The following is a 26153-nucleotide window of genomic DNA, read 5'->3' as shown; positions in this document are numbered from 1 at the left end:
ACGCATCTGTGATCTGCCCTCTGGCAAACAAATACAAAATTCCACATTTTTGTAGATAGGAGCTTGAAACTTCTACAATGGGGTTCTCTGATACTCTGAATCTGATGTTGTGATTTCCGCTAGGATTCTATGACTTTTAGGGGTTGTTTTCCCCTATTTTCAAATATAAGGCAAATTTTCTCAGACTCATAACTTTTGATAGGTAAAACTAAACTTGATGAAACTTATATATTTAAAATCAGCATTAAAATGCGATTCTTTTGATGTAGCTATTGGTATCAAAATTGCATTTTTTTAGAGTTTTGGTTACTATTGAGCCGGGTCGCTCCTTACGACAGTTCGTTACCACGAACAGTTTGACAAAAAATCGTCAGCAAAAAACACAAACTGAAAATGTGTGCCATATTGAAAATGTACTTGAAACAAGCTTGAAAAACTAGCCAATGGTATGGTCAATTTTTGATTGAAGCTCGTCGCAAGCTTGCAGCTATGAAAATAAACATGAAATTAGTTTGCAAAACAAGCCAATAGAAAGGATCCTGCGCGGCAGCTACTTTCACTTGTTTGTTACTTTGTCGACACAAAATTATGATCAAACAAAGGTCTGTTGATAACAATATGTGATAATATATTAATTGAGTTGGAAATCTAAACTTTGTATATTTTAAAATTAAATATTTAGGACCTTAAAACACAAACTGAAAACTATAAATCATATTTCTAACTTTCTACCATGTATAAAAACAAATACTGTAAACTAAAGAACTAGGGAATTGTTACCAATATTACTAAGAATATTACCGATAATATTACCTTTATTATATAATGGGAAAAGCTTTCTAAGTTTAATTTCTATTCTTGAGTATGTTTAATTTTAAGACGACAAGTAAAAAAAAGGCTTAAGAACACAGGGTTGTACTTCACATTCCCCATCAGCGGTGCTGATCTCTTTTTCATGGCCCTTCAGCTATGGAGTTGCAATGGGGGGGGGGGCAGCCATTTTGTGCTTTCACACATCCATCGTGTTTACCTTCCCCAAATTTGTCCGGGAACACATTTAGAGCTGACTTTAGAGCAAGACTCGAACCCCTGTCATCAGGGACAAAGAATTTCAAGTCTAGTGTGCTAATCGCTCGGCTAGGACGACTCCCGTTAAGACGGTAAAATGATTGCTTAAAGTTGTGGTCAAACAAAGAGTCAAACCTAATATAAAAAACCAATTTAATTTCCTTTGTTCATCCAGTTTTATAAATTTGTTCATTTTCTTCCAAATTTCTTCGTCTTTTTGAGCGTTCCCGGATGATTGTGTCAACACATAGTTTGCTTTGTAATTAGTAGTAAATAAATCAATTAAAAAATAAAGTAAACAAAGCAAGTCATCTACTGTACAACAGTAATACATACAATGGAGATTAAACATAAAATATATAAGATAAAGTAGGTATCAATTCTTCCATTGTTTGTGAATTACTTCAACCCGCTCTTTCCGGAAAAGAACGAATACGTAATTCCTCTGATATAGATACAACACTTAAGTTTCGTACTATTCATATGATTTGTAAAACTGCTAATTTGGAGAGACACGGAACTTGAAAACAGGGGTTTAATTTGCTACGGGGTGGGGGCAACTGCCCCTCCCAGACCTTCTTTTACTCCCCCTCTATGACCCTAGTTTGCCCCCTCTGCTGAATTTCAGTTTCTTCAAAATTCTGTCAAAACTAAGATAAGCCTGCATAATTCAAGCATCCACAGAAACTGATTAGTTTTCTTTAGTAGCCTATATATTAATCTTTATGGTACTATTAAATAAAAAAAACTAGTTTTTTTAACTGAAAGTAAGGAGCGACATTAAAACTTAAAACGAACTGAAATTACTCCGTATATGAAATGGGTTGTCCCCTCCGCAGTCCCTCGCTCTTTACGCTAAAGTTTGACTCTTTGCCACAATTCTACTTTTTAAAACAACTAAAAACTTAAGCGTAAAGAGCGTGGGACTGCGGAGGGGACAACCCATTTCATATACGGAGTAATTTCTGTTCGTTTTAAGTTTTAATGTCGCTCCTTACTTTCAGTTAAAAAAACTAGTTTTTTTTATTTAATTTCTGAACGTTTTTGAATTAATGCATGTTTGATTTTGGCTCTCCGCACATAAATTATTGAAATGAAATTAGTATATTATTTTTTTTTTTTGCTAAATGGCTTTCTCTTAGTTTTGATCAGACGATTTTGAGAAATAAGGGGTGGGGAAGGAGGCCTAGCTGCCCTCCAATTTTTCGGTTACTTAAAAAGGCTACTAGAACTTTTAATATTCAACGAACGTTTTTATTAGTAAAAAATATACGTAACTTAAGAATTAACTTACGTAACAAACTTTTATATTCTTATATTTTTATTATGTGTACGAGGGGGTTTGTACCCTCGTTAATACCTCGCTCTTTACACTAAATCGTAAGTTTTGTTCCAATTCTTTAAGAATGACCCCTGAATCAAATAGGCCGTAGAATAAATAGTTGAAATCACTAAAAATATTTTAGCATAAAGAGCGAGGTATTTATCTCCTCCTAAATACCTCGCTCTTTATGCTAAAGTATTTTTAGAACCCTTCATATGCGTAATAATCTCTGTTTGTTTTAAATTTCAATGCTATTCCTTACTTTCATTTGAAAAAACGTTTTCATGTTTATGTTTTCATTGTTTTTTTTTTTATAGTAATGCTAGAAAATCCTGCGCCCTTTTCATTGGATTTTTTTTCCCCATGGCATATTTCTCCAAGGAAAGATCCTCCCACATAGCCCCCTCCCTCAACCCTACCCCCAAAACCAAAAAAAATCCCCCTGAAAACGTCTGTACACTTCCCAATAACCATTATTATATGTAAACACTGGTTGAAGTTTGTAACTTGCAACCCCTCCCCCAGGGACTGTGGGGGAGTAAGTCATCCCCAAAAACATAGTTATTAAGATTTTCGACTATGCCAAACAAAATGGCTTTTATTTAAAAAAAAGTGTAAACCTCTGTACACTTCCCAATAACCATTATTATATGTAAACACTGGTTGAAGTTTGTAACTTGCAACCCCTCCCCCAGGGACTATGGGGGAGTAAGTCATCCCCAAAAACATAGTTATTAAGATTTTCGACTATGCCAAACAAAATGGCTATCTCAAAATTTTGATCCGTTGACTTTGGGAAAAAATGAGCGTGGGAGGGGGCCTAGATGCCCTCCAATTTTTTTGGTCACTTAAAAAGGGCACTCGAACTTTTCATTTCCGTTAGAATGAGCCCTCTTACGACATTCTAGGACCACTTGGTCGATACGATGACCCCTGGGGAAAAAAAAAAACAAACAAATAAACACGCACCCGTGATTTGTCTTCTGGCAAAAAATGCAAAATTCCACATTTTTGTAGATAGGAGCTTGAAACTTCTACAGTAGGATTCTCTGATACGCTGAATCTGATGGTGTCATTTTCGTTAAGATCCTACGACTTTTATGGGGTGTTTCCCCCTATTTTCCTAAATAAGGCAAATTTTCTCAGGCTCGTAACTTTTGATGGCTAAGACTAAACTTGATGAAACTTATATATTTAAAATCAGCATTAAAATGCGATTCTTTTGATGTAGCTATTTATATCAAAATTCAATTTTTTAGAGTTTTGGTTACTATTGAGCCGGATCGCTCCTTACTACAGTTCGTTACCACGAACTGTTTGATATGGCTCATTTTTCAGTTGTCATTGTCATTTTCACTTTATTTGCGTGATTAACTTGTGGCGAAGTTTCTAGTGTGATTTGATTCATGCCAAACCCACGTCAGTACCAAACTTCTATAAAAGGCTTTGTTATTGACATTAATCTAACGTCTACATCACACAATGGAAATTTAAAATCTGACTGGGTGAAAATATTGGAGGGCGGTTGTCTCTCTCCCCTCACATGGGACGTCTCTGCAGACAACTAAGATAGCAGTTCATCCCTTGTGATCGAGATTGCGGCCCCTAGACGTACACCAGAAGAATTACCGTCTGAAGTACCTTTAAGGAGTATTTTTTCTCAATTAGTCTAAATATTAAGGAGTCAAACTCATTTTAAGCACCTTTGCCTGCATAGACTACGTAAATTTTCAAGAAAAAATATTGCAAGTGTACGGCATCACCTCCCTCGCAAGTAAGAGTTCAATATTCAGTTTTTGATAGATTTAAATTGATCGGCTATCTCAGATGATAGCAACTTTTTCTTCGATTGGGAGAAATTGTAGTTTAGGGCAACAAAATGGCAGAAAGCCAATTTCCCTCGCGCGATACTTTTGGTCACTTTAAAAGGGCCCTAGGACCTCTAATTTCCGCCCTCTTCTAATCTTCTAAGCTCTTTGAATGGATACGATCGACCTTAAAAAAAAACAACAACAAGAAAACAAAAACAAAGAATACGAATCCGAGATCCTTCTTTTGGGGAAAAAAGAGCCCTAAGGCCTTTAAATTCTGCCCTCTTCCAATCTTCTAAGTTCTTCGAAAAAAAACAACAAAAAACAAAAACAAAGCACACGAATCCGAGATCCTTCTTTCGGGGAAAAAAGGAAAAAATTCCATATTTTTTCGGAATGAGCTTGAAACATCCACAATAGGATTCTCTAATATACCGAATTTAATGGTGTAATTTTCACTACGCTTTCTTAGATCTTGGTAATGTTTCTCCCATTTTTTGAAGATCAGACAAATTTTCTCAGGCTTGAGGAGTTTAATGTTTAATATCAAAATCAATGGACATGAAATTTATGGTATCAGCATCAGTGTTGTGACAAGTAATTCAAATTTGTAATTAAGTATCAAATATTAAGTGCTTCCAATTTTTTTTACTTAATCATGAAGTATTAAGAACCAGACCACAATTGTACTTAAGTAGCACTCGAGTTTTAAGTACTAAACTTGTACTTAAATAGAACTTCAAGTACTACTAAGTATAACTGCTAGCAGCTTTTCAAGTTCTGTCATATCTAGTTGTATAATGGAAATAAAACAAAGTCATATAATAAAGGCATTATGCAGTTTAAACAAATAATTAAACACCACAAAAGACAGTAGGGCTCCGCTTCTTTGAACGTTAGTTAGTTTTATACAGTAATAATGCCACATGTATCCAACAGTCTACCAAACTAACTAATTACGGGATTTTAGGTACTTTTAGGAATTCTTCAACGGGTGTTTTCTTCTTCTTTTTTCCATTTAGTCAGAACTGTATTGTTCTAGGTCAAGAAACATTGAAAGAGGTGTAGCCTCCCTTGCTCAAGGTTAATGATTTGTCTTCTGGTGGAAATACTGGTACTGGGAATTTGCTTTTGGCACTGCTAAGCACTCAAACCTGAAATCTCCTAGCAAGTTTCTTCGTGGAGACAAAATGGATCCTCCAGTTGAAATAAGGCTTTCAACCGGAGCTGAAGATAGCAATACACAGTTGTAGCTTCGAAAAACTTGCTGCACATGAAGGTAATCCTTAAGAACGCAAAGGTTCCTCCGTTTGTCTTGTAGAAGCTGCAAAACCTCTATCTGCACTTTGTTAACTGCAGAGTTAGACTGTGATGATCGCTTTCATGTTCTGAGGATTTGTAGAAACCATCACCTGACAAGTGACTGGACTTATCGTCTTTGGGATCTTTTGTTCTCATCCTTTTAGCCTCCTCAACCAACATTGTTGCAGCTGCTTCTTTCTAGCTGTCAGGGAATATTATGTTCTTGAACATGGGCGTGTTGCATGTTGCGAGGACGTAGTCTTTGCAGCTTTGGGCGGAGCCCCCCAGAAAGCTAAACTGCAGCTCAACGCCATCTAGTTGTGCGCTAACCAATTACTTCACAGACTGCTTGAGTTTCTCAGTTCTTTCTGAAGGCTTTTGATTGTCGGTCAATTGCTACCAAAAAAACATTTTTGTTTCTGAAAATTTGAAAAATTCTTTTGCGTAAAAAAAGTCTTTCCACTGAAGCGGAATGTACCTGGGGAAGTACTTAAGAATTTATTGGTACTTGAAAGCTTTAGGTACCTATTTATTTTACTTAAGTATTAAGTACTTAAGGAAGAATGTGCTTATGTAAAACTCAAGTACCTTGATTTTCTACTTAAGTAGTACTTGAAGCACAAGTGCTTGAAGTACTTCTCAACACTGATCAGCATTAAGTAACGGTTCTTTTGCATCAATTGTTGTGAAAGCTCCTTTTCTTCAAAGTCTTGACTGGTATCGGCCCTACTTGCTCCTAACTTACAGTTCATTACTACAAATTAATTGACTTTACATCATATATTCTTCATACATTTTGGAATGTTCGTAGAATATCACCAATCCCTCCTTTTGTTTATTCTGTTTGTATGTATTTATTTCCTCTGGGCTGTTTAATTTTGCATGAGGGGAGAATCGGCGAAGGGAATTTTCCGTAGTAAGGAAGGAATTTATATATAGGCAATTTTTTGAAAATTCAAAGCATGATCTTCTGAAAATATAAAATGCCAAAACTTTGTATTAGCAAAAACTTCGCTACAAGGTTATTTCTTTCGGTTAGAAGATTTTACCATGAACAATCGAGTATACTTGAAACAAGTATCAGTAGAGAGAGTGCTGAATTCCAGGTTTGTTTGGGGCTAGGCTATTTTGACCTCTCTTTTGTTCCTTTAAGTAGCCTATGCCCATGATTTCTTTGATGAACAAATATCTGTACGAATTAACATAGCAAAAAAAGGTAAATCTTGAACTGTTTAAATTACCAACCGAATAAGGTGAACATACCACCCAATGCCTTTTTTTGTGCTAGCCTATTTCTGAATTTTATTTCTTAATTTTGAAATTTATTTTTCAAATTTACCTTTTTACTTGCCTAAATTTGTGTCTGGAGGGAGCATTTATCCCCCTGCCCTATTGCAAATTAGGCCTATACCCCTGGGGTGAAATACAGTAGAGCTGGAGTTTGTTTTTACTAGCTTCATTTATTCTGCATATGATGAAGTAAGAATTTTTGTTTCTAACCCTTTTAAATAGCTAAGAATGAGAAAAAAGGGTATCATCTTTGAAGGTCTATAATGGACATAAAATTGAACTTTACTTATAAGTTCAGTTTTACTTAAAAAATTCAAACTTAACAAACAGATATCATGCTATATGTGGGAGGGGATCACCACAATCACTTACTCTTTAAACTAAAGTTTGGCTTTTTGTCACATTTCTTAAAGAAAGAAACATGAGAAATAGCCTATTTGTCACTTAAATTCAATGGCCGTTAAGTTTAAGTTTTTAAATATACACTAAATATTTTTACTGTTTTACAAAGTAGAATTGAGAGAAAGGGTCAAACTTTAGAGTAAAGAGGAGTGAATAGCCCCTTTCATATACAGAGTAACCTCTGGTTGTTTTAAGTTTTAATGTTGCTCCTTACTTTCAGTTAAAAATACTTGTTTTTTATTTAATATATTTGGAATCAAGATAAAAAACTAATTGTTTTGATGTTATTCTGATTTTTTACTTAGGTTTCTATTCAGCTAAGTTGTTCCTTTCTTACTGTTTGTTACCATAAACTGCTTGATGAGATTCAAGACACTTTTTTGGATATGTTTATAAAACTCCTATTTTATAATTCAAAGTTTGAACAGATTCATCTATGCGTATTACTGTAAGTCATATTATCCAGTTGTATTCAAGTGTATATTATAGCAAAGAAACCCAGAACACAACATGAACATAAAGCAACAATAAGCAAAAGTGTAACAAATAAGCAACAAAGCACATTAAAATATTGCAATTTCCTTATTCTCACAAGAAAAACAGAAAAGTCCTCTCATAATATCATACACTGAGGGAGGTTATGTTAATTCACTGGTCTAGTTTTTCTGCCAGTCTGAGTTTTTCTGGTCTGTTGATGATGGCATTAGTTCTGGACAAGAGGTTCCTGGATGGCATCCAAACGCAATTGCTATCTGGCAATTACATCCCTTTTCTATTTGGGATAATACTGTTCAATGTCTGTTAGTGATTTTGATGTATGAAATTGGGCTGCTCCTAAACATAATTTTGAGGCATCTACTTGCAGTTTGAAATTACTGCAGGTGAGGTCAAAGAATTGAATTGTGTTGTAAATTGATTTCTTAATTGATTAAGCACTTGATTATGAACAGGATTCCATGCAAATACCTTGTCTTTCAACAAGGATCTGGGTGGCTGATTTATAGCCAATAGGTTTGGTATATATTGTGAGTAGTCTAGTATACCAAGGAGAGTCTGTGGTTGTTCACATGATTTGGGAGCAGGCATTTCATTGATGGCTCTTATCTATATTGGATCTGGATGAGTTCTCTCTTGATAAAATGTAACCAAAATAAGAATTAGATTTTGCCTTTAGAATGCATTTTTCCTTCTTCAATGTGACTCCTTTCTCAATGCTCTATGGAGTATTCATCTAAGATTTTCATTTTGTTCTTTTTCTGATTTGTCTGCAACAACCACATCAAAAACTATGATGAAAAATCAATCAAGGCATGACAAGCTTCCTTCATGTGCCTCTGAAATCCATCTTGGGCAGCTACAAGTCCAATTGGCATATGTTTAAATTAATTGCATCCAATAGTCATTCTAAAGGTTGTCAACTCTAAGGCTTCATCATAAAAAAATAATGCCCAAAACCCATGCCAAACATCAAGCTTTGAAAAGTACATTGCACCATTGTCCTTCTGAATTGCTCTGTCAAAAGTTGGCTTTGGATCATCTGGCCTTTGGCTTTGTTCAGCTCATGATCAATACAGTGTCTAAGGCTTGCATCAGTCTTTTCTACCACGACAATAAAATTCAACCTGTCAGTAGGATGCATGATTTTTTTGATTGTTCCCGAGTCTTCCAGAGGAATGGTTCTCACAGCTTGCACTAATGGGTGAGCTCCTTCTGTGAGGAATATTTTGTAATTGCCTTCAATTTTACCAACTTCTTCAAAGAACACAGATAATTCATTGAACAGTTCATCACAACATATATAGCAACTATATGCAAAATAAAAAGGTTAACAAATAAAGCAAATTTGAATATTCCAGTTTCATTTAGAGAGAAAAAGGAAAGCAATCAATACTATAAAAAGCCTTTAGGATCTGGAAATATTTTTGAAAATACAAAAATATTCCAGACACATAAGCCAAATTTCATTTAACAGATTTATATATATATATATATATATATATATATATATATATATATATATATATATATATATATATATATATATATATATATATATATATATATATATATATATATATATATATATATATATACCAAAAGGTTAACACAATTTCAACACATAAGCTAATTAGGGAATGTAGATTTCGAAAAAGACAATCAACTCAAGGTTAAATAAGTAAGTGTGGACTACAATAAGCCCAATTTGTTCAGTCACTTTATAAAATATGCAAACTAAATCAGGCTGCTCATAAAATCACAGTGGTAAAAATAAAGCAAGTATGTAGACGGTTACAAATTCAATAAATATACAAGGGATATATATATATATATATAAATCAACTCAAGGTTAAATAAGTAAGTGTGGACTACAATAAGCCCAATTTGTTCAGTCACTTTATAAAATATGCAAACTAAATCTGGCTGCTCATAAAATCACAGTGGTAAAAATAAAGCAAGTATGTAGATGGTTACAAATTCAATAAATATACAAGGGGTATATATATATATATATATATATATATATATATATATATATATATATATATATATATATATATATATATATATATATATATATATATATATATATATATATATATATATATATATATATATATATATATATATATATATATATATACACCAAAAGTATCCAATACTACTCTCGAATTACAAAAAACATGCTAAAGATGTCTAGACCTCTACTGGCCCTAGGAGTAGTATCTAGGTTTTACTTGTTATTTATTCACAAATTAAATAGTCATTAACTTGACCTTGGAATAGTGTCTCAAAAACTGTTTAATGTCTAAATGCTATTTGAGATGGAATAAATTTCAAAAGTACAAACATGACAGCAGATATTTCATTTCAAAAACAGTAACCTCTATCCCCTTTTGGAAAGACTTAATAGGATTTCAGCAAATATTGCTATCAATAATAATGTCTAAACTAGAGTCCAAAAATTCAAACTGAAGGTTGTATGTTATTTTCTATTGCCATCATCACTTAACACCACTTCTTCAGAAAAACTAACATCAAAAAAATAAATAAAAAAAAATATTTTTAAGATTGTTATTTTTTTTCATTATTTCTTAAGTACAGAAAAAAATTAGTAGGCACATAAACCCCCATGGTTATCAAAATGGGTACAGGCTTCATAGCATTGTAGTCAATGTTACCAGTTTATCTTAAATTTTGATCTTGATTTTATCTAAGCTCTGACTTAAAGAGTCAAGTTGAGTCCTGCCGTAAATAGTACAACAAGAGTTGTAAGGCATCCTATTGAAATGATATACAAAATGATCTATATCTTAAGAAGCTTATACATAAATATCAAAGAACAGATCCCACCTTGTCTTAATTCATTTAAAAGATGATTATAAAAGGCATAGTCATACCCGCCTCTCCTTGTTATAATTATTATCTTTCTTTTCCTTATTATTTCATTTCTTTGTAATTTTCCTCCATATTGTCTCTCCTTTCATCTCAAGTTAGTTAGAAAAGATGTTGCCTTTAACCACGATTTGCTCCAAATAAAGGACAAATGAGAAAAATAGAATGGTGTTCTGCTTAAACATTATTAGTGATATTCAGCTCATTCACATTCATGCCCCAAAGTGAAGGATCCTTGTAGCTGTTATTTGCCAATTAAGAAAAGCAACTACACCAACTAAGGTGTGGTTTTAGCTGTAGCCCTTTTCAAAAGGGCAAACTTTTGTTTGCCCTTTTCACAGGCAATGAATCATTTAAGTGTTAAATGTAAACTAAATAAAGTTGTAGGTAAAGCTGTAATTGTTTTAATGTTCCATGGGAACAATTTATACTACTTTCTGACCAATAGTGACGTAAAAAGTGCTGCTATGGCAACTGATGAAACAATAAAACGAAATAAAAGTGTCATTGGGCATGTGTGCTGGAATATAATTCAGTGGGTGGTTCATCAAAACCTCTAAATCATTAGACTGATTGGGGGTAAATGGAGAAACTTGTATGGACATCCAGTGGGGGATGAAAAATACCCTTTTTTGGTTGTTTCATTGGTGAAAAATGCCCTGCTCTTAGACTTTGAAAAATAGCTTTTTTGTGTCTTCATAAAAAATATGTTTATCCCCCTTCACTTTCTTGAATTGGCACCTCATGGAAACTCACAGAATTTTAAGAATGTAAGTAGAGGAGTCCCTCTCCCTACATTATTATCTGGTGCCACTCCTAAGTCATCAAATTTCTTGTTTTTTTACGATTTTTGGTACACTAGGAAAAATAATATAATCGAAATATAGGCAATGCCATCACAAGAATGTAAAAACCTTGTATTCTGTAATACTATTAAATCCAGAGGCCATTTTATGGGAGGGATGCAGGGAGTGCTTGTGATGGGTGAAGAAATTTGAGGGGCGAAATATTTCAAATAAATAATCTGATGGTTATATCATTTTGTAATTTTGAAATTTCATTTTAATGGTACTTGGCATTAACCAAGTGACATACAGCAATCGCAAATTCTGTCAGTCTGTCGGTCTGTCTGTCTGTCTTGGTTTTGCTAGTTTAGGTGCTTCCAGATAAGCTAGGACGATGAAATTTGGCGGGCGTATCAGGGACCAGACAAGATCAAATTAGAAATAGTCGTTTCCCCGATTTGACCATCTGGGGGGGGGGAGTGAAGGCTCGGTTAATTAGGAAAAAAATCGAAAAAATGAAGTATCTTTAACCTACAAATGGGTGATCGGATCTTAATGAAATTTGATGTTTGGAATAATATCGTGTCTCAGAGCTCTTATTTTGAATCGCGACCAGATCTGGTGACATTGGGGGAGTTGGGGGGGAGCCTAAAATCTTGGAAAACACTTAGAGTGGAGAAATCGGGATGAAACTTAGTGGATAGAATAAGCAGATGTCGTAGATACGTGATTGACATAACCGGACCGGATCCGTTCTCTTTGGGGGAGTTAGGGGGTTGGATTCAGTGCTTTTGTGAGTATGGTGCTTCTGGACGTGCCAGGGCGATGAAAATTGGTAGGCGTGTCAGGGAGCTGCACAAATTGACTTGATCAAGTCGTTTTCCCCGATTTGACCCTCTGGGGGGCTGAAAGAAGAGGAAAAATTCAAAAAATTGAGGTATTTTTAACTTACGAGTGGGTGATCAGATCTTAATGAATTTTGATATTTTGAAGGACCTCGTCACTCAGAGCTCTTATTTTAAATCCTGACAGGATTAAGCCTCTAATTTTCCTTTTAAAGCAATCTAGTGATTCTTAGATTTTTGCTAGAGCTCATGCCATATGAGCTCTTGGCTCTTCTGACCTCGTCACAAGTACCATATGAGCTCTTAGCTCTTGTTATAGAAAAAAGTGGAAGGCGTAACTATTAAAGGAAAATAATTGATAAATTATTGATTAATTACTAAGATAAATTAAAAAATAAATAGAATTAAATAGTAATAATTAAATAATAATGATGTTAAATATTTGTTAAAGTTTGTTTCAAAAAATCTGTGCCAGACAGGGGAAGGGGTGCTAATTAAGATTTTGTCTCAGGCGCAAGAGAGGCCAGACCCGCCACTGAATTAATCGCTGATATAGAAACTTACATTGATGAGTTTTTCGCTTTGGAAAGGCTTCAGTTAATACAGGATTTGGTTAATTCCATTTAATTGGAAAAACAAAATGAAAACACATCTAGCAACCAAGTTGTTTTTATAAGGCACTAGTAGCTTTGGTCATGCAGACTTTATTTTTTTTATATCTAAATTTACATTTTGTTGACGTAAGTAGTGAAAATTAGTTAAATCTAAGAGTATGTTCCAGAAATTAATTATCGTTAACTGTAAATAATTACTTGTTATTATTTTTGTTCCATGGAAACGGATAGTACAAAATTAACACCAATTTACATTACAATATGTTTTGAATGGACTACCGTATTTGCCGCCTTCATGTATTAGGCCTATAGGCATTTTTTTTAATTTATTTACGTCTGCCATTTTAGGCTAAAGGTACAGCCAATAATTAATGACTGTCAATGATAATTAAGATCTGGAACCAGGGTCACACTCATGATTTTTCTTGGGGGGATACAAAAATAAACTGTACAAAATACGGCCAAAAAAATGTTTTATGCATTTTGTTTTACGAGTCGAACAAACCTTCAGGGGATAGGTCCAAATCCGATACCCCCTTGATACACCCTTATCTGGAACCTCAGTCTTCTCGTTGGAGATAAAGTTTTGATTTTGGAACCTAATACAGACATCCTAAGATAAGATTTTTGGCCTTGGTCTTCTAAGTGAAGATCGTTCAACTCTAATCAGATACACAATCCCCTTGGGGGCAACGAGGGAGTCCACTTTAATGTATCATAATTTTGCTGATTCCTGTTTTTGCTGTTATTTTTGCTAATTGTAGCCTATTTTCATTAAAATGTGTTATTTTATTTGATTTTGTCCATCATTTATGTATGGTAAGGAAATTGTGATTTCTAAATTACATCAAATAAAATGAAAGCTTGAATTTAAAAACAAAAGCCTGATTTTTTTTTTTTGAATGAATGAATGCTTTTTTAACTACTAAATTACAAAACTATACATACACACAACCGCCCGGGGAAGGCTCAAACAGCCTGATGTTGGACGGCTGCAATCCTCTGATTCTCAAACTATTTATTTAAAAAACAAAAAATAAAGAAGGACAAAAACACTCTCACTCAATTTAAGTAATTAAGTAAATTTAAGTAATCACTATTTAGTACTATTACTATTTTTTAAGTTATTAGTAATTTAAGTAAAGAGCACCTCAAACTGTGAACCTAAAAAACTAAAAAAAAAATATATAATACGTTAGAGGGGCGAGATACTTTTCAACTCCCTACTTAGCTTACTGGAATGAAGTCTTGTCCCTCACTTAATACACTAGATTAACAATTAAAGTGATACACTATTTAAGTAATATGTATAACTAGTAGTAGCTTTAGGCCTCGCAATCTGGGGTGGGAGAGGTATACCTTTTATGTAAAATAAAAGGAATTTAAAGTAAGAAAACGGGGGGGGGGGGTGGCTACCCCCCTTCCCCTGGCCAGGTGTAGAACTGCTACTGTGCATAACGTATTTTATATTCTTTTGTGATTTAGTTAAAGGGAGAATTACAGGGGAGGTGGGTATGATTGGGGGTGTAGTAAATTTCTACTGCGCTTTAAATTTGGGTTTTACTTTTTAAGTTTCACTTTTGTTTAAACTTTAATTTCCAAACTTGACCTAAAAATAGTTGAATTGGTTTTTCAAAGAGACATCAAATGAAGCTTTTGAAGTTTCCAATGACCCAATTCTCACTGTTTGAGAATTTTCCTCTCCTTAGCAGATCTGATACTTGAGTGCGTCTCTTTTGCACACTGGTAAATCCAGGGGTTCAATCTTTAATCTTATTATCCTTGAAGAAAGGATGATATAATTTTGCTGTACATATTAAAAATTTTGCAATACATATTCGCCCCTAGCATATCAAACCCCAGACATTTACTTTTCCCTAGTCCTCTCTCTCCTTTTGGACATTGAATCCCTTTACCTGCTTTTGTAAAAATTCTCATTTTTATCCCAATAAAATTCTCCAAGGAAAGATTTAAGAGGTACTTTTTCCCTGTATAACTGAAAGACTAAACAAGTGCTATTGAAGTAGATGCTATTCAAGCAGTAATGAAGAAAAGTAACTAATAAACACGCTACAATAAAAATATTACACAATACATTATAAACAATAAACACAGATTAAACAGTCATAAGCATAAGTTCTGGTGCTTGGCTTTTTACTAAAATTGTCAGCAATGAGCTATTGCAGACGACAATAGTAAAATGTAAACAAGCTTTCGGGTGAGTGAAGGTAAATGTCGTATACACTCGGCTTTTATGGCCAGATTCACCACTAATGCTGCTATAAGTATCACCCCTCCATTTCCCCCACCTCAACACCCAGTACAGGGTGCTCAATCAAACAGTTCGTGGCAGCGAACTGTAGTAAGGAGCGACCCGGCTCAATAGTAACCAAAACTCTAAAAAGTGGAATTTTGATACCAATAGCTACATAAAAAAAATCGTATTTTAATGCTGATTTCAAATATATAACTTTCATCAAGATTAGTCTGACCTATCAAAAGTTACGAGCCTGAGAAAATTTGCCACATTTTAGAAAATAGGGGAAAACACCCCCTAAAAGTCATACAATCTTAACGAAAATCACACCATCAGATTCAGCGTATCAGAAAACCTTATTGTAGAAGTTTCAAGCTCCTATCTACAAAAATGTGGAATTTCGCATTTTTTGCCAGAAGACAAATCACGGATGCGTGTTTATTTGTTTGTTTTTTTTTTTGTTTTTTTTTTTTTCCAGGGGTGATCGTATCGACCCAGTCGTCCTAGAATGTCGCGGGAGGGCTCAATCTAACGGAAATTAAAAGTTCTAGTGCCCTTTTTAAGTGACCAAAAAAGTTGGAGGGCCCCTAGGCCCCCTCCCACGCTAATTTTTTCCCAAAAGTCACCGGATCAAAATTCTGACATGGCCATTTTATTCACCGTAGTAAAAAAAATTAATAACTATTTCTTCGGGGACGACTTACTACCCCGCAGTCTCCCTGGGAGGGGTTGCAAGTTACAAACTTTGACCTGTGTTTACATATAGTAATGGCTACTGGGAAGTGTACGGACGTTTTCAGGGGGATTTTTTTTGGTTTGGGAGGGAGAGTTGAGGTGGTGGGGGGGGGGTTACGCGGGAGGATCTTTCTATGGAAAAACTTCTCATGGGGGAAGAGACTTTCGATGAAGGGGGCGCAGGATTTTTTTGCATTATTTAAAAAAACAAGGAACAAATAAATATGAGAAGTTTTTTCTACTGAAAGTGAGGAGCAGCATTAAAACTTAACACGAGGAGAAATTATTGCGCATATGAGGGGTTTACCTCCTCATAATACCTCGCTCTTTACGCGAAAGTATTTTTAGTAATTTTAACTATTTATTCTACGGCCTTTGTGATTCAAGGGTCATTCTTAAGGAATTGGGACAGAATTTATTCTTTAATGTAAAGAGCGAGTTATCGACGAGGGGTGAACTCCCTCATATACGCAATAAAAACATACGAATATAGAAGTTCGTTACGTAAGTTAATTCGTAAATTACGTATATTTTTTACTAATGAAAATGTTCGTAAAACAATTAAAAGTTCTAGTTGCCTTTTTAAGTAATCAAAAAATTAGAGGGCAGCTAGGCTTCCTCCCTCTCTCCTTTTTTCTTAAAATCTTCCGATTAAAACTATGAGAAAGCTTTAGCCAAAAAGAAAATTAATATGCAAATTTCGTTTTTATTATTAATGTGCGGAGAGCCAAGATCAAAACATGCATTAATTAAAAACGTCCAGAAATTAAATAAAAAAAAAATTTTTTTTATATGAGAGTAAGGAGCGACATTAAAACTTAGAACGAACAGAAATTACTCCGTATATGAAAGGGGCTTTTCTTCCTCAACGCCCCGCTCTTTACTCTAAAGTTTTTTCCTTTTTTAAAAAGTAGAGCTGAGAGTAATAGTCAAACTTTAGCGTCCAGAGGGAGGCGTTGAGGAGGAAAAGCCCCTTTCATATACGGAGTAATTTCTGTTCGTTTTAAGTTTTAATGTCACTCCTTACTTTCATTTAAAAAAACTTGTTTTTTTTTATTTAATCTCATAATTGAACCGAGCTCTATCCTATTAGTCCATTTGCTCTTAATTTTGAATGGATTTTATCTCTGTAAGATTTAATTTGTTGTTCTAAACTTTTAATATGCTTGATTTATTGAAAAATTATTTGAGATTTTTTATTAAATTGATTTGTTTGTGGCTTTGTCGATTTATGTTAGTGAATAGAATCAAACAGTTCGTGGTAACGAACTGTAGTAAGGAGCGACCCGGCTCAATAGTAACCAAAACTCTAAAAAATGGAATTTTGATACCAATAGCTACATCAAAAGAATCGAATTTTAATGCTGATTTTAAATATATAAGTTTCATCAAGTTTAGTCTTACCCATCAAAAGTTACGAGCCTGAGAAAATTTGCGTTATTTTAGAAAATAGGGGGAAACACCCCCTAAAAGTCATAGAATCTTAACGAAAATCACTTTATCAGATTAAGCGTATCAGAGAACCCTACTGTAGAAGTTTCGAGCTCCTATCTACAAAAATGTGGAATTTTGCATTTTTTGCCAGAAGGCAGATCACGGATGCGTGTTTATTTGTTTTTTTTTTGTTTTTTTTTCCCAGGGGTGATCGTATCGCCCCATTTGTCGTAGAATGTTGCAAGAGGGCCCATTCTAACGGAAATGAAAAGTTCTAGTGCCCTTTTTAAGTGACCCAAAAAATTGGAGGGTACCTAGGCCCCCTCCCACGCTAATTATTTTCCCAAAGTCAACGGATCAAAATTCTGAAATATCCATTTTATTCAGCGTAGTCGAAAAACCTTATAACTATGTCTTTGGGGACGACTTACTCCCCCACAGTCCCCGTGGGAGGGGCAACAAGTTACAAACTTTGACCAGTGCTTACACATAGTAATGGTTATTGGGAAGTGTACAGGCGTTTTCAGGAGGATTTTTTTGGTTGGGGGAGGGGTTGAGAAGAGGGGGATATGCTGGGGGAGCTTTCCATCGAGAATTTGTCATGGAGAAGAAAATTTCCATGTAGGGAGAGCATGATTTACTAGCATTATTTAAAAAAAAAAAAATTAAAAAAATAAATATGAAAAAGTTTTTTTCAGCTGGAAGTAAGGAACAGCATTAAAACTTAAAACAAACCGAAATTATTACCCATATGAGGGGCTCACCTCCTTCTAATACCTCGCTCTTTACGCTAAAGTATTTTTAGTAATTTCAACTATTTATTCTACGGCTTTTGTGATTCAGGGGTCATTCTTAATGAATTGGGACAAAATTTAAGCTTTAGTGTAAAGAGCGAGGTACAGACGAGGGGGCGAACCCGCTCATATATATAATAAAAACATGAGAATACAAAAGTTCTTTACGTAAGCTAATTTATAAGTTGCGTAAATCTTTGACTAATAAAAAGATTCGTAAAAAATTAAAAGTTCTAGTTGCCTTTTTAATTAACCAAAAAATCGGAGGGCAACTAGGCTTCCTCCCCCGCTCTTTTTTTTCTCAAAATCATTCGATCAAAATTAAGAGAAAGCCATTTAGCCAAAAAAATTAAATAAAAAAAAATGCAAGCTTCGTTTTGATTATTCCTCTGCGGAGAGCCAAAATCAAAACATGCATTGATTCAAAAACGTTCAGAAATTAAATAAAAAAACAAGTTTTTTTAACTGAAAGTAAGGAGCGACATTAAAACTTAAAACGAACAGAAATTACTTCGTATATGAAAGAGGCTGCTTCTCATCAACGCCCCGCTCTTTACGCTAAAGTTTTTTACTGTTTTAAAAAGAAGAATTGAGAGAAAGAGTCAAACTTTAGCGCAAAGAGCGAGGCGTTGATGAGGAAGCAGCCTCTTTCATATACGAAGTAATTTCTGTTCGTTTTAAGTTTTAATGTCGCTCCTTACTTTCAGTTAAAAAAACTTGTTTTTTTTATTTAATTAATATCAGTGGGCCACATAAAGCTGAAACAAAGATCATAGGCAGCACAATAGCGCTGTCTAAGTAAAGATACAGGATAAGTCAAAGTATTACACACAGATTGTGTAGTATTATATAGCTACATATTCCCTTCATTGAAAATGTGAGAATACTCGAAAAACTTACACTTAAACTTAGAATTATTAACTTATCCATTGGGAATTGTTTGACAAAGAACATCCAGAAAATCTGAAAAATTTTTGGCATTATTGCGGCAGAAACCTTAAATTAATTAAAAATTGCCAGTGATGCCAATTGAAAGGGAAAACTGACTCATAGGGTTTGAAAATTACTTTCCTCTTTGTATCTTTGTTTAAAAAACGGATTCTGTTCGTTTTTTATTCCATTTATTCCTCTTTCTTTATAATATACTTTATATTCCCTCTCCCCCCTTCAGCGACGCCACTACCGCTACTCAGTTTTAACTTTTTTTGTTTTTATTTTTTTTTTTCAATATGTAAAGATTATTTTTGAAAAAAAAATAATGCAGCATTTGTCTATGTTACATTCTATTTATTTTGTGCTTAATTTTATATTGACCATTTGACGTGTATCGGCCACTAGTGTATCACATGACATCTCTTTTCTCGTCTTTTTTTTTATTACTTGTTTTCATTTCAGTTTATTTTAACGCAAGAAGTTGTTAAAGCTTGGGATAGTTTTTTTTTTTTGACAACATTATCTTTACCTTATTATTTCTCTGGGATCTGTATTACTGATCCAACCTTTCTGTGTGGAGGGGGTTTCCTCTATTCTTGGCATCTTGATACAAGGTTAAAAAAAAGAAGGTAAACGATGCGGCACTAGACCCTTATGGTCCGAACCGGCGGTGCTGATCTCCATTGACAGATATCAATGGAACTCAAGGTTGACAGATATCAATGGAACTTGCCGTAAAGAATATGTTTGTGTCCTACTTTTGCCTTTTCAAATTCAGAGCCAATCCTACCTCTCTGGTTAATAACGGTTATGAATGCCATAAGAAAGGTACAAGGGGAGGAGGTTTCTTTCCCCTGAGAAGTGCTTTTTTTTTCTTATTTAGCCGGCTGTGTTCTATTGAATAGTAATAATTTCAATATCCTATGTGCAATCATAATGTACCTTGAATGCCGTAGAAATTTTTAAACTAATACAGCCTGCTTTATCCATATTAAAGAAAATTTGCCGAAAGGTAAAATTCGATCATCTTCTTGTTCTTTCATTATCCAGAATGGAAACATAATTACCTGAAAGTTAGTTTATATTAAATAATGTGCTTCGAAAGTAGTCCACTACATAATCCCAAGAAAAATTACCCCCCCCCCCCGGTCACTTGCATTGAAAAAGTTTAAATCATAATTTTTCGCCTCAAGAAAATTTTACTACGACTATTCCAGGGCTATAGGATATGTCCCAGAGATTTCGGACCCTTTTTGAAACTACCCTGATTAAATTTTGTGAGTTGGGGCCAATTCCAGAATTCTTTTCAAATGAAAAGAATTCTGAAAATTCTTTTGAATTTCTTTGAAATTCAAAAGAAATTTTGAATTTCTTTGAAAAGAATTCAAATTCTTTTGAATTCTTTTCAAATTCAGAGCCAATCCTACCTCTCTGGTTAATAAGGGTTATGAATGCAATAAGAAAGGTACAAGGGGAGGAGGTGTATTCCCCCTGAGAAATGTTTTTTTCTTATTTAGCCGGCTGTGTTCTATTGAATAGTAATAATTTCAATATTTTTTTTGCAATCATAATGTACCTTGAATGCCGTAGAAATTTTTTGAGAATTTAATGTGGCGAAACCCTATAGGCAAGTGTATTCTCCTGATGAGCCCTTGTGTTGGGTTGTTGCCTTTGAATTATTTGTCTTTATTGTTTCTATTGTTTGGTAAATGACGACTTATACTTATTAACGACATGACTGCCTGTCCATGGATTATTCTTTATGGTTGATTGTGTATGGCTATGCTGTTTTGACCTATGTGATTGTATGGATGAGTAGGGTTAAGGCCTCATTCAAGTGCTGGTCTATATTAATCACTAATTTAGGAAAACAGTCTTCCTTTTCTCCTTCTGTCTCTTTTTTTTCTTTTTTTTTATGTGTTTGTGCTGTTGCTTGCTTGCCAGCATTCATTCCGTTCAGAGCTAGTGCGCGTTGGTGGATGCTATTGCTTATTTAGGATATTTGTTCTGTTTGAATTGTTTGAACACTTGCCAGTAAGTCTCTGTTTAATGGATTTTTGATTTGGTTATTAGCCAATCTAGGGGAGATTATTGAATAATTTTATGATGTCTCTCACGAAGTCGTACTTTGATCAGAAACACACTGAGCTTATGACGAAGATTCTTATCCTGGAAAAGGGGATTGAGGCTTTGCGAAATGAGAATTTGGAACTCAAAGAAGAAAATACGGTTCTCAAAACCGAAGTAGTAAATCTAAAAAAGTCTTGTCTTCAAGTTGAACTTGTTTCAAAAAGACAGAATATTCTACTTCACGGTATACCAGCTGTTCAAGGTGGTAACTCAGAAAATGCTACTCGTGAGTTTCTCTCTGAATTAGGAGTCAGTAACGCAAATTCAATGCCCTTCGTCAAGTGCTATCGTTTGAATGGAAATAAACCACCAGGCTCTAATACTAGGGCAACGTTTAGGACTACACTAAAAGCCGGGCCAGTTTTCGTGACTTTGGCTAATTTAGCAGATAAAGACGCTATTATGAAAAATTGTGGCAGGCTGAAGGGATCTGGAAAAAGTATCACTTCCGATCTCCCGCGTGAATTGGCACGTCGTAGAAAAGAACTGCTATCTTTCGGCTATAATCTGCGTACGTCATCTGACACTTCAACTAGAGTTGCTGAAACCCGAGTAATAACGAAAGGGATTAGTGTATGGATTGAAGCGAAAAAGTCTTCAAAGAGTAAGACTTGGTTGCGAATAGAGGACTCATGTTTTGATCCCTTTAAACTATCTAGTAATGCGACCTCTGTGGTTCCTTCCCCCGCTGTGATAGTCGGAGGTGATGAGTAATATGTGTGATTTGTTCATTTTTTTTTAGTGATTTGTTTGATGTTTGTTAGTTGTTGTTGTTTTGGGTCTTTTTTTCGTAAGTTATGATATATAAATTTTTCTCCTGGATTGGGAGATTTAGTTATGTTTTTGTTGTCTTTCATTTTGTATACAAGTTTTTTTCTTATTCAAGTTTTCTGTTTTTGGCCTTTATTTTTTCTGTTTCAGTTTCTTTTTTCACAAAAAATGAGTTCATCGTTCTGTTTGCCTAGTTGCTGTCCACATGTCATTGTTATGAAGATGCCAAGCTGGGTGGTGGGTGACGCATGGTGGATCATAGTTTGTATTTTTTTTTTAATTTGTCTGACTCTAGTTTGGGTGACATCTCCTCCTTGGGTGAGCGACTATCTCATCTTCAAAATAACCCAATTGATGTTCTTAGTTTGATAAATAATTCAGTAGGTCAGTCTAACAAATCACCATCAAATCCCCATTTTTCAGTTAGTAGTAAATACGTATCTGATTTAGATCGAGTATCCAAACGAGATGGTAGATTCTCTGTACTTCAGCTTAATGTTCAGGGTCTTTGCTCTTCGTTTGATGAGTTGAAAAAAATAGTGTGTAGTGGCCACCCTGACTTCATTGGTCTTTGTGAGACTTTCCTTGATTCAAAAAACGAATCTCTATTGCATCTCCCTGGGTACAAGATGGAATATTTGAATCGAAGTAGGATGGCTAAAGGTGGCCTTGCTGTTTATGTTTCGGAATGTCTTCCGTACTCTGTTAGACATGACCTGTCAAGAAATGAAGAAGGAATTTTTGAATCCATATTTATTGAGATTAAAACCCAAGCTAAAGCTTTGATTGTTGGTAATATATACCGGTCTCCTAGTGGGTCTGTTCCCTCTTTCCTTCAGATTCTTGATGAGGTCTTGGAAATAATCCAACTTCATTCATGTGAACTTGTAATTATGGGCGACTTCAACCTTAATTTGTGTGACCGGAGGTCATCCTCGTCCTTGGATTTTCTTTCGACAATGCTCGCTTGTGGAACACTACCTTCTGCATGCATTCCAACTCGCATAACTAACACTACCGCTTCTTTGCTTGATAATATTTTTTCATCTCTGACGTTGGTGCGAAATTCTATATTGATGAGTGATATCTCAGACCATTTTCCTGTTTTTTCCATGTATGATTTTTCCGATTCGTTGCCAAAGAGGAGCCAAGAAGCTGGTTTTTCCTCTTTAATATTTAATGATCAGGGCTTGCATATTCTTAGGTCACGGTTGGCAGGTCGTTCGTGGAGTATTTCTAAAAATGGATCTGACATAGATTCTTTGTTTAATTCGTTTTATGATTCTTTGAAAGAAGTTATCTTTGATACATGTAATGCACCCCAGTCGAATCCAGCATCGAAAAGAACAACCCCTTTGAATCCTTGGATGACCTCTGGACTTCTTAAAAGTTGGAGGAAGAAAAATTATCTTTGGAAGGCTTACAGGTGCTCTAAGCCATTTTCGCGTGATTCTCGGCTTCAACTTTTCAAAGCTTATAGAAGAGTTTACAATTCGCTTTGCCGAAGGGCTAAATCGTTATTTTATCATAGAAAATTCTCTGCGTGCGGTAAAGACATTAGGAAGACATGGCAAGTAATCAATTCTGTTATCAGGCCATCTTTTCTGCCTCCTTCTGTCCCTTCAAGTGTCGTGATTGACGGGAAAAATGTAGAGGGTGAGCTAAAAGTTCAAGATGCGTTTACTTCCTATTTTGCTAATATCGGCAAAACTACAGCCTCTTCTGTAAGTCCTTCTTCTTCTCTACCTGATTTTAGGTCTTATCTAGGACCACCTTGTCCTAAATCAATGGCATTGGAACCTGTCTCTGAAGCTGAAATAGCCAGAATTGTCAATTGTTTGAGGGGTTCTTCATCCTCTGGCCCAGACCGTATTCCGACTAAGGTTGTCAAGTTCATTCTTCCTGTCATTGTGTGTGCCCTCACGAGACTTGTCAATCTTTCTTTTGAAAATGGTGTCTTCCCAAGTGCTCTAAAGCGTGCTCGTGTTATCATCCTTTTTAAAGGTGGATCAAGGAATGATCCTGCAAATTATCGTCCCATATCTCTTTTATCAGTGTTTAGTAAAATTTTTGAAAAAGCTATGCTTTCTCGACTTCTTGATTTTCTTAATTCTAAACTCTTTTTTCATGATTTTCAGTTTGGTTTTAGGGCCAAACATTCAACTGAGCATGCATGTGCAACTCTCTTGAATTATTTAAATTCAGCTCTTGACTCTGGTTTGATACCTGCTGCTCTTTTTCTTGATGTTCGAAAAGCGTTTGACTCATTAACACACAAGATTCTTCTTCTGAAAATGTCCCATATTGGAATAAGAGGGAATGCTTATTCATGGTTTCTATCATATTTATCTGGTCGAGTCATCTCGGTTCATCCGGACTTTTCTAATCCTTCTGGAATAGAGTTTGGTGTTCCACAAGGATCTGTCATTGGGCCGATACTCTTTTTAATCTACGTCAATGACCTGATTAATGCGGTTAAAAATTTAAAACCTACCATTTGCTGTCGTCTTTGTCAACCAGTATCCGTTACTAGCTGTGACAAGAGTTTGTCCTTACCGGATACACTTATTGCTTTTGCTGATGACAGTACTCTTGGCACAACTGGTAGAACTGAGTCTGATCTTCGTTCAAGGATGATAGCCCTTTTTGAAAGAGTTATCCAGTGGTTTGATGTAAATTATCTTGCCTTAAATGTCGAAAAGTCATGTTTTCTCATTTTCTCCAGAGTCTCAAAGGCTTGCCCTGATTTAAATGAAATAAATGTATCAAGAGGTTCTCTAAGAAGACCTAAGGATCGTTACGTTCGATTCCTAGGCATCTTGCTTGACGAAAATCTTTCGTTCAAGTATCATATTGACCTGATTAAAATGAAAGTCTCCAGGAGTCTTGGAATCCTTAGAAAGCTCAAATATATATTTCCAGGGTCGATTCTTAGACTCTTGTTCTGCAGCCTAGTTCAGTCTTATGTTTCATATTGTTCTGTTATTTGGATGTCAACTTTTCCCTCGTCTCTGAAGCCACTTTCAAAACTTTATGATAAAGCAAGGACTCTTATTCAGGAAACTAACCGTTTTTCACTTAAACCCTTGCTTGATTTGAAATCTCTCTATTTTCTTTCTTGTTCTTCTTTCGTTTTTTTACAGTTGCACGGCCATCTTCCTGCTGTCCTATGTAATAATATATCTTTTGTTTCTGATCAATCGACTTATCATCTCCGCAGTTCCAACAATTTACTGGTTCTTCACACACCGTCAGTGAGGTCTGACTTCAACCCTCTGACAGCTTGCAACAGGATCTGGAACACGCTCCCAGAGTTCGTACGAAGCTGCCACTCGTTTGGTATGTTCAAAAATTATGTTAGAGATTTTCTAGCTAGTAAATAATTTTGTTTGTTTTTTTTGTTTTTTTGTCTTTATTTTTTATTCCGGTTTCCCTTGGAGTTGATGTCTCTGGATTGAGTTGGGTATTTAATTGAGTTGGTGAAATCATGTGCTACTCCCTGCCTAGCTTGTCATTTTTTTGGAGATTATTAAGGTGGGCGACTCAATTTTTGGTTTTTGTTTATATTTTTTGTTGTTGGTATTTTTTTCTCCCCTGTTCTTTCCCGGCCATGGAGCCTTATGGGGGAGATTGTCTTGAAGTAATTTTTTTGTTTATGGATTTTAATGTTAAATAAAGAACTCAGAACTCAGAACTCAGTTCTTTTATTATCCAAAATGGAAACACAATTACCTACAAGTTAGCTTGTATTAATAATGTGCTTCGAAAGTAGTCCACTACATAATCCCAAGAAAAATCACCCCCCGGTCTCTTGCATTGAAAAAGTTTAAATCATAATTTTCCGCCTCAAGTAAATCATACTACGACTATTCCAGGGCTATAGGCTATGCCCCAGAGATTTTGAACCCTTTTTGAAACAACCCTGATTAAATTTTGTAGAGTTGGGGTAGAGGAGATGCTTACTACTTACGGTGTAAATTGAATAAATAATTTCTTTTCCCCATTCAATATCCTGATTAGGATGCACCAATCGTTTACAAACTTCCATGTACATAGATAAAACTAATTTTTATTTCGGTGGGGGGAGGGGTACCACAAATGCAAACAATTTTCCTCCCACTCTCTACACAATGGGCTACTCTAAGGACCCGTCTTCATTCTAACCCTTCTCAAATATCCTATTCATCCCCAAACTGGGATTAAATTACCTCGACAAGAAATTACCCAGGTCAAATCTTCCCTAGATAGCATAGCTTTAAAACACA

At 35.0% G+C, this 26153-nt stretch overlaps 1 protein-coding gene across 2 annotated transcripts in view; it reads left to right on the top strand.

Annotated features, from left to right (window-relative positions):
* Window positions 1-6291: 6291 nt before the first annotated feature.
* The window catches only part of LOC136036456 (methylcrotonoyl-CoA carboxylase beta chain, mitochondrial-like), a 90918-nt gene continuing 71056 nt past the window's right edge, over window positions 6292-26153 (top strand). Inside the window, exon 1 of one of the 2 annotated variants that reach the window (XM_065718700.1) lies at window positions 6292-6351. In XM_065718700.1, the coding sequence (XP_065574772.1) occupies window positions 6307-6351 (45 nt within the window). In that variant the 5' untranslated portion in view covers window positions 6292-6306. Of the gene's footprint in view, window positions 6352-6435; window positions 6612-26153 lie in introns of those variants that run through there. The other variant, XM_065718699.1, reaches the window with a different exon arrangement.

This window comes from Artemia franciscana, chromosome 15 (assembly GCF_032884065.1).
Source record: "Artemia franciscana chromosome 15, ASM3288406v1, whole genome shotgun sequence".
Lineage (NCBI taxonomy): Eukaryota > Metazoa > Arthropoda > Branchiopoda > Anostraca > Artemiidae > Artemia > Artemia franciscana.
The sequence above is the reverse complement of the archived record's forward strand: the minus strand, read 5'-3'. Positions and strand labels throughout refer to the sequence as shown.